This window comes from Vidua macroura, chromosome 6 (assembly GCF_024509145.1).
Source record: "Vidua macroura isolate BioBank_ID:100142 chromosome 6, ASM2450914v1, whole genome shotgun sequence".
NCBI lineage: Eukaryota > Metazoa > Chordata > Aves > Passeriformes > Viduidae > Vidua > Vidua macroura.
The window spans coordinates 50,139,300-50,148,529 of NC_071576.1; the positions used below are offsets into that span (position 1 = coordinate 50,139,300).

Genomic DNA, 9,230 nt, shown 5'->3' on the forward strand with positions numbered 1-9,230 from the left:
GGGAGCCCAAAATAAAACAGGGATGTCCTTCAGCCCGTTGTGTAAGAAAGGGATGTGCTGAATGGTCACAGTGTGTAGCTGAGACATCTGTCAGTGGCTGGGCAGGCAGAAGAAAGGGCAGTCTAGATAATTTCTTTTGGCTAACCAGAAAATTCTTGACTTCTCACCTCCTAGCTCGTGTACAGCGGATACAGCATGGAGACTCTGAAACAGAGGGAGCTCCAGTTAAGTGTGCTGAGTGCAGAATCATTACGTGAGAACTTCTTCCTAGGTGGAATTACACTCCCACTGAAGGACTTCAACTTGAGCAAGGAGACTGTTAACTGGTATAGACTGACTGCTGTACCCTATCTGTGAACTCAGTAAGACCAGAACAGTTGTATTCACTTGTGCTTTGTGCATCTTCCTACTTGAAGATAACCTGTACATCCTAAAACAAGAGACTCTCCATTTCAACAGATACATTGGACCAATGTTCAGGTAGCCTAATTTGGAGGATTGCAAAAAAAACTGGTTTATACCCATGTGATTTTATCAAAGCATCGTTTGTAAACATTTAAGAGTTGTGGGTAAAGGAAGGGGTTTTTAAACCATCAGTGAAAGTGAGATGAGCAGTTTGACCATGCTGGTTGGTTGAACTCAATCATTAGGCAGTGCATTTTTGCTTTTAATTTGTTGCCGCTGTTGTGTCATCCATGACACAGTGCTGGAGAACATCAAAGAAATTGCATATTTTAGGATTACATTCCCACTACTGAGACATCACAGAAACAGCGACAGGTAAAATTTGTCTGCACGACACCTGTAGAAATGAAGGTTGAAGGGCTGGAAAAATTCCTTAACAACATTTAATTCCAGATTCATGCTTCTCTGAGACTTACTGGAGTGAGTGCCAATAGTGGAAATTGTAAATAATGGTGCCTTATAATGCAAATGCTTCTCTTTTACCTCATTTCTGGTATTTAAATATGTATACATATTAACTTTCAGCTCCTTATAAAGGGGGAACATTCTTATATTTGATACCTTGCAGGTCCTACTGGAAGCCTTTTCCCAGGATGTGTTATTTACAAATAGCATCACTTATACTGATCTACACAACTTGTTCAACTTAAATAAGTTTTTTTTCTACTCCATCTTCTACCCATGGTCTCCAAAAATTGAATGAAGACTGGCTGAACATGGTACCATCAGAAATGTACCCAGCTTCTCAGTGGGGATTTTTGTTGTAATTTCTAGAACTTTTCAATACTGCAGTGATTAAGTGGAACAGATTCAAACACTAATCCAAAGTGGCATTTACATCTGTGCTTCCAGGGAAAGGGTGGCCTCTAGTTGGAAAGCACCACTGCTGGCTGATTGCAGGCCAGAAATTAGTTCATATCAACAGCTTTGAGAGAGGAACTTGGCTGGTTTTTATTTTTCCTTTAGCAGTTCCCAGCAACACTGTTTCTCTCTCCCAGTAAGAACTACTCCCACTAAAATTCTTCATTCCAAGGAACATCAGATTTGAATATGACAGCGGAGTGCAAATGTCGCTATCTCCCATTAATACCACTGGTTACTTAATTAGGCCTTTCTGGTGCCATCTTTTTGTTCACCTTATTTGGGATTTAGGATGTTCATGTTCTATGTAAACAAAGCTCTAAAGTTGCACACTTCTTTAGTACAAAATCGTGAACCAAACTTTTAAAGTGAAATATGCAACTATGAATGAGGACACAATACAGGGAAAACCTTCTATCTACCCAACACTAAAAACCCATTTTATAACCCAGTTTTCCTTCCCCTGCTACTGACCAATCTCCCTTCAATACAGAAGAGAGACGTAAACTTGAATCTCCTGGTGCCTAAACAATTCATGGTCCAATTTCATAGGAATTATTGCAATTAAAAAGCTAATGATACCTTGAATGTTAGAAACTGGGCCAATACTAATGGGCACTAACAAATCCCAGTTGTAGTAGGCTTCCTTTGCATATTTTTCATTTAGTATATAGCCTGTAAATAATAAACTATATAACTAACTAGATATATTTCCTGCTCACTTGATGCTTTTGAGACTTACTCCATTCCATCATTAGAATCACAAGTCACTTAAAACACAGGAAAGTAGACTACTGTTTTTGTGAAACGTTCCATTGTGAAATAAGATGAAAGCAATATGGACTGCCTTTTTTGCAGTTTGCTATTAAAGCACAGTGTCTTACAGCACAAAATACAATTAAACTAAGATCGTTTAAAAATTATTTGCAGTTTTAACAGTTGTCTGGACTGAAAAAAAAAGTATAGTACTGTATTATTGTTAGCACATGTCCTGACTTCTGATTTAATCTTCTTCATAGCTTAACTAATTTTGTGCCTTTCCCTTCCGTTTCAAAATCGTCACTGGCTGGAGCTTTTTATGGTCATGGATTTTATGTTGTCTATGGGATCTGGCCTTGGCCTCTCCTCGCATGTAGAGGACCAGCACCAAGTTTGCACCTCTTTGCACTGTTCTCAATTACAAAAAAACTGATTGTTGCAATAAGAATTTTACCGTGCTACATAGAAAAAACAAGATGGATGTGAAAGAGGGAAATATTTGATTGGGATGGAATTTACCAGTATGCTAAGTAGCTTGAAAATGTAGTTTTAACAGCTTTATATATCTTGTTTAATGAAAAGAAAAAAAAAATCTTTTATGCACCGTTTGACCTGCAGCCAGAAGTGTAATTGTCCCTCTAGACCTTGTGTTGGTATCCAAGAGCAGCAGCTTGCGCTAGGACTTCTTCCTCTACTAACCTCCAACTTTGCACTGAACTTTTTATTACTGCCTTTTTACGACAGCTGCCTGTCTCTGGACACATGTGAGATCTTTGGTAAACGCTCTTTTTTTTTATTTTACAACTGTAGGGTTGCGTAGAATCCCCCGTCACCCGCCTTAGGGCCGGGGCTTCCCCGGGGCCCGCCGTGTCCCCGCTTGCCGGGCGCTCCCTGAGGGGGCCGGAGGGCAGCGAGAGCAGGGCGCCTCCATCCGTCTGCGTGTCTTGAGAGCCAAATACTTTAATTAAACGATAATAAAGATGTACAATATGGCCCCGTGTCGGGCGCGTTCGCTGTGACTCTGTAACTCTCCTGTACGTACATTAAACACTATTCTGGAATAAAACCCAACGCGTGGCCAGCTCTGTGATGGAAAGGGGCGGGGGGGGGGCGGCTGAGGGGCCGCGCGCTTCGCGTTTCAGGCGCCGTTGATTGGCTGCCGCGGGCAGCGGGCGGGGCTGGGGCGGGACCGGCGCTTCCTGCGGAAGCGTGCGGGTGGGGCCGCTCCTTCTGCCCGCTCTCTGCTCTGCCGCCATCATGGGTCGCATGCACGCTCCGGGGTGAGAGGCGAGGCCGGGCCGGGGCCGCGCCCGGGGGGCAGGCCGGGCCGGGGCCGTGCCCGGGGGGCGGCCCGGGGCTGCTCAGGGGGGCCGGGAGGCACCGCGAACCGGGCCGGGGGCGGGAGGGATGCTGCGGGAGCGCTCCGGCGCGTGTGGGGAGGGCGAGGGAGGCGGCCGGCCGTGTGGACATGGCGGCGGGGTGGCGAAGGCTCGGGCCGCGGCCGAGGGGTCGAGTCCGTCAGCTCGGGCGCTGAGTGTCTGATGTGCTTCTTCCCGCAGAAAGGGCCTGTCCCAGTCGGCCTTGCCCTACAGGCGCAGCGTGCCCACGGTGAGTACCTTCCCCAGAGCCTTCCCCGCCCCGTGCGCGCTCTGGGACCCACAGCGCAGCTCGCGGTGCCCATGGAGGGAAACAAAACGAGATCTGGAGTGTTTTGCGTCATCACTTTCAAATTGTGGCCTGTGTAAATGCTTCCTTGGCATGTGATGGTGCAGGCTTCCTGGAGAGATCGCGGCGTCTCCCTCTGTGGAAGTGTTCAAAACCCACCTGGGTGCGCTCCTTTATAATTTGTTCTAGGTGACCCTGCCCTGGGGAGGGGTTGGATTAGATGATCTCCAGAAGCCCTCAACCCTAAAAATTCGGTGGTTCTGAGATGATCCTTAGTATATTGAGGAAGCAAGTGTCTTTTCCTAGCCAGATGGTTCGTTTGACAAAGAAGTTTCTTTTCCTCTTCTATTTAAGTATTTCTTCAGATACTTCAAGTCTGTAGGCTGGTAATTCCTGGAGATTAAATCATTGTTTTTACACTCGAGTTTGCAGTTGTGGTATAAATAGATTGCCTTCAAAAATACAACCAATTTGTTGGTCAGGGCACTAAAAGAGATAATTCTGGTGTGCTCTTAGTTCTTTCTAAGGAAGGGTACTTCCACTTAAAAAGGCTGTCTCTGTCCTCCTTTGCAAGATTATTTCTTGGAGGATCTCTTTGTTGGCAGAAAGAACAATTTGTGTTGCATGTGGAAAACCATGGAGTAAAAAACAGTGAAATGAGAAAATAAACACAAAATCTGAAATTAAATAGATACAATTAAGAGTAAGGTAATTAGAAGCTGCTTGAAGTCCTACTGATGGTTAAACAGTTCAATAACTGTTAGGATGATCAAATGCTATATTGGTTTTTTAAAAATCCTGTGGGGGTTTTTTTTTGCTTATTTTTATTTATATTTTGTCTTAAATTGTGATCTTTAGAGCACTTTCATGTTATTTTTGTTGTGCTTTTCTGTTTCATACTGTGACAGGACTGAAAAGTAAAAAAAAAACCCAGGCGCTTCTGTAGCTCATGGCAAGTCAGGATAACATAGCTTGTTGGTGTTGTTTTCTCATTAGTAATCATGGAAGCAGTGGTTTTATCTGTGCTCTTTAACATGAAATTAATAGAAAAGGCACAGTCCTATCTTGGTAGGTTCATTTCATTTTTTAATTAATTAGTGTACTTCAAGTTTTCACTTACCTCTGTAGGTACTTTACTGAGAGGTGGCTAAATGGGTCTCAATTTTGTATTTATCAAACGACCTAGGTGAACAATTCCTTCCCAAGGACAGTGATTTTTTTTTTTTTTTTTTTTTTTTTTTTTTTTTTTTTTTGTCTGTAACATTGGATTTGTGCTTCTGGTGTGGCAGTTAAAGTGAAATGATGATAAAGCAGTTGGTTGGAGGCTTTATGGGGTTGGAGGTTTTATGGAGTTTTTTAAATGGAGACTCTCATTTTTACCTCTGCCTTCCCCACTGACATTTCACTAGCACTATGGGTTTATTATATGCTGAAAAATTTCTTTATCATTAAAAGTGCAATTTCAATTCTTGATTGTTTTTTCAAGCATTACAAAGCATCTCTTTCTACTATTTATTAAAAGTTTTCCTGTAGCTTGCCTCTGTATTAAGCAGTTGTTAAATAGCTTGGCTTTTTTTTTTTCTAATTTTCTTTAGTGGCTGAAACTTACTTCTGATGATGTAAAGGAACAGATCTACAAGTTGGCTAAAAAAGGCCTGACTCCCTCTCAAATTGGTAAGGATTATAAACCACTCCTGTATGGGGACCAACCCACATTTTTTCTGACTGTAATATTGTAATTGTTCCTTCAACCTATATTAAATAAGGTGCTAAGAGAACACAGCATTTCTGGTGTACCTGTGTTTACTGTGGATACCACAGAGAGTCCTAGGATAATATCCTGCCACAAGGATCAGCAACACTGTCCAACACTGGGACATATTGTGTGTTGTTCTTGCAGGGAGCATATTTAGTGAGGCAGTGGTTTTTTTTTGTTTGGTTTGTTTTTTTTTCAAGTGGAAGACTGTTTCATCTTATCCTTAGGAATGGCCACTAATAGGTGTTCTAGGGAAGTTTGGTGTGCCCAGTTTCCTGGAGGAAATTTTCCAATACTTTCAGCCCTATGGGGTTTACTGAGCCAGGCACTGCAGCTGCACCGTGGACTGGTTCTGAGGTTTGAACCCTTCCTGAGCCGAAGCATTTGCATGACACAGGTCATGAGCTGTGTATGCAGTGTAAGTAGGTGCTGTGTAAATTACTTTTTTTTAATTATTGTAATCCTGAAAGCTGTATTAATTCCTTTTAGAGGGATCCATAGAATGATTGAATATGTTGCTTTAATGAATCCTGTTGAAAATTTTCCAGTAGTATTGGAAAAGGTGAGCACCTCATGTGTTACCTCCCTAAGCATGATGGGGGAGTCAGTTGTCTTTAAAGTTTCCCAGACAAAGTGTTTCAGTTCTGTAAGTTGTATTTTGCTCACTCATTGTCTGCTATTTCTTCAGTTGCCACTAGAAAGGCTTTTAACTTGGAGAAGATCTTTTTTTTTTTTTTTATAGCTTGTGACTGTAAGGTCAGTTTCACAAGGTTGTTGGTGTATGTTTCTTCTTTTTATTGTAAGATGTACATGTTTGTTTCAGGTGTGATCCTGAGGGATTCCCACGGTGTTGCCCAAGTTCGCTTTGTTACTGGCAACAAGATTCTGAGAATCCTGAAATCTAAGGGACTGGCCCCAGACCTCCCAGAGGATCTTTATCACTTGATCAAGAAAGCAGTTGCTGTTCGCAAGCATCTTGAGAGAAACAGAAAGGTGAATTAGATAACTCAATGTCTGTGATTTTAAATTACACAGTAGTTCGTGTACAGCTTGACAAAACAAAGACTCTTTGTGTGATGTTAGCCCCCCTTTGAGTAAACTCCTGAAGTTGGAGAGGCATTTTGATCAAGGACAATGGTCCTTGAAAAGGATTTTAAAAGCAGTGTTTAAACTGTGTATTACTGGTCCTGCTCTGACTTATACTGAAGCTTTGGTAATGGAAATGTGAAGTTTTTAGCAGTAGCTATAGATTATTTGCTTTACTGAAACTCATCTGAATTCTGTATTGAGAAGTCCAAGTAGTTGTAATGTTGGGGTCGTAATGTAACTTTGTTTTCCAGGACAAAGATGCCAAGTTCCGCCTGATTCTGATTGAGAGCAGGATCCATCGGTTGGCTCGCTACTACAAAACCAAGAGAGTGCTGCCACCCAACTGGAAGTAGTAAGTCTTCTCCTGCATTCCTCTTGACACTGAATACTGCAAGGTCTTGTTAACTGTGCTGGGGCTGTTATTCAGAGGGTGGGTAGTGCATTGTGATAGGTGTGTATCACACACCAGGCAGCAGAGAACAAGTATTTTCATAAATAATCAACTGAAAAAATCCATGAAACTTACACTTGGGTTAAATGACTGTTGTAACTCTTGGATAAAAATCATGGTCCCAACAAATGAAATCACTACCAGGCAACTTTTATAACACTTTAAACTGTGGTCTTGGTTCTCAGGTACTTGTATAATTCATATCACTTTCAAAGCTTAGTGAGCTTCAAGCTTCGTAGCTGTAATAAAAAGGAAAGTAGCTTGTAGCTTTTCTGTAGGAGAGGTAACCACCATAGAATTTCCACAGACATTAGGAAAAGCCTTTTTTATCTAAGGAGACTCAAGGGCAGCTAGCCTGGTTTTTAAATATATGGGTTTGTGCTGTCACCCTAGGATTTTTATTGTAAAAGGAAGAGTGAAGTTTTAGGCGATAAAAAATTTTTAAATAGTGATTTAGCTGCTGGTAGTAGTTAACTGATAGTTAAAACTTTTAATGGAAGCTTTGTTTTTGATAACTAGTTTGAAAAACTGCCTCTGCAATTAATACATTTCGCTTTTCTTTCCTCTCTTTTTAGTGAATCATCAACAGCTTCTGCCCTGGTCGCATAAGAGCTGGCTGTGACTAACTGAAAGAATAAATTTTCGTTACCTGAGTTTGTGTTGTCTCTAAATGGTTGATGTGTTGGAAGCTTCTGCTTGTTTTAGGAACAGGATGTTTTCCAGGTGGAGCAGGCATGTGGCTGTGTTTTCTGTATTGCTCTCCTGCAGTATGAAATCTGGGTCATGCTTGTTGCAGTTGTACCCCAGCTGTCTGTGCTTAAACTGGTTTGGTTTTTTATTACCCAAGAGCCTCAAGTTAGTGAAGTGCCCTATTCATTCACCGCAAATGCATTTTATTCATGTGGAGCTGTGCCTCTGGTGTCCTGCAGAACTGGGGGAGAAAGTAGTGACAGCAGAAATATGTAGAAATATAGAAATTGCACAAGAGGTTATGCAGGAGGTAAGGGGTTAAAACAAAATTGGAGAGGTTAATTAACTCATCACAGGTCATGTGGAGTTGTTGCTTATGCAGAGAGCTTAAGCAGACCTCAGCCAGCTCCTGGCATTATCTTGCTGTCATTTGTAAGTAATTTTAAGAGTAATCTTTGAGATTTGGGTAAAAGTGGACTATTGTAAATGCAGGTGAACCCGGTGGGAAGAAATGATGATGTCTGACTCCAGTTCAGAAGGCTGAATGAGTTCTTTATTATAACTATATTATAATACATTAATACACTATTTAAAGGAGATACTAAACCTGCACACCTACTTTTTCTAACTACCATATCTAACTAACTCACAACTCATGACCCTCTCGTGAGAGTCCAGACACAAGTGGATTTGATTGGCCATCAGGCTCAAACAGTCCTCACTAGAATCCAATCAAGCAATTACCTCAGGTAAACAATTCTCTAAATACATGGGAAAAATAAGGACCAGAAATAGAAATTGTTTTCTCTTTCCTCTCTCTGTGCTCTTCTATGAAAAATCTTGAGAGAGAGAAGAATGTGCCTGCCACAGTGGACAGCAGTTTTAAGTGCACTCATGAGAGGCAAGTGTAGCGTTCCAGTTGCTCTCCCAAGTGCTGCTGCCTGGTTGAAGTCCCTCCTCCATCCCAGCAGCTCGGGACGCTGGCTCTCTTTGCTCCCCTGCCGGATCGCTGTGTGCCAATCTGGAAAGCGGCCGGCAGGCGGCGCCCGGAGCCGGGAGCTCTGCAGTTCCGCGGGCCGAGCAGCGTCGCCTGCGGGGCCGCCGCTCCCGGCCGTGGAACGGGAAGGATTTCGGACCTGCCAGCTGCTCCTGCGGCTTTTGGAGCTTGTTGGAACTTACTGGACCTGAAGGTGCTTTCCTGAGGATGGAGGAAGAGACGCACACCATATCTCTTGTTGAGGAATGGTAATGGTGTTGCAATTGTACTGTTATGCTCAGAGTTCTACTGCTTATGTTGCTAAAGATTCTGTACTTCCTATAAATTATACACATTATTTTAGATAAATTGTCCTCAGTAGGATTAATCATAAAATCGGAATGGCCTGTGTTAAGAGGGACATTAAAGATTACCCAGTTCTAAACCCCTGCCTTGGGCAGGGACATCTCAGAGCCCCATCCAATCTGGTCTTGAACACTTCCAGCGATGGGGCAGCC

At 42.5% G+C, this 9,230-nt stretch overlaps 2 protein-coding genes across 3 annotated transcripts in view; both read left to right on the forward strand.

Annotated features, from left to right (window-relative positions):
• The window catches only part of PIK3C2A (phosphatidylinositol-4-phosphate 3-kinase catalytic subunit type 2 alpha), a 49,430-nt gene extending 46,253 nt beyond the window's left edge, over nt 1–3,177 (forward strand). For both annotated transcript variants that reach the window (XM_053980250.1, XM_053980252.1), the window contains exon 33: nt 175–3,177. In XM_053980250.1, the coding sequence (XP_053836225.1) occupies nt 175–357 (183 nt within the window). In that variant the 3' untranslated portion in view covers nt 358–3,177. The remainder of the gene's footprint in view (nt 1–174) is intronic.
• Nucleotides 3,178–3,262: 85 nt separating this feature from the next.
• On the forward strand, nt 3,263–7,699 carry RPS13 (ribosomal protein S13). Its single transcript, XM_053981386.1, has 6 exons — nt 3,263–3,365; nt 3,645–3,693; nt 5,346–5,424; nt 6,330–6,499; nt 6,847–6,947; nt 7,622–7,699. Exons 1-6 carry the CDS (start codon nt 3,343–3,345, stop codon nt 7,653–7,655), a joined length of 456 nt encoding a protein of 151 aa, XP_053837361.1. The 5' UTR covers nt 3,263–3,342; the 3' UTR covers nt 7,656–7,699.
• The last annotated feature ends 1,531 nt before the right edge of the window (nt 7,700–9,230 follow it).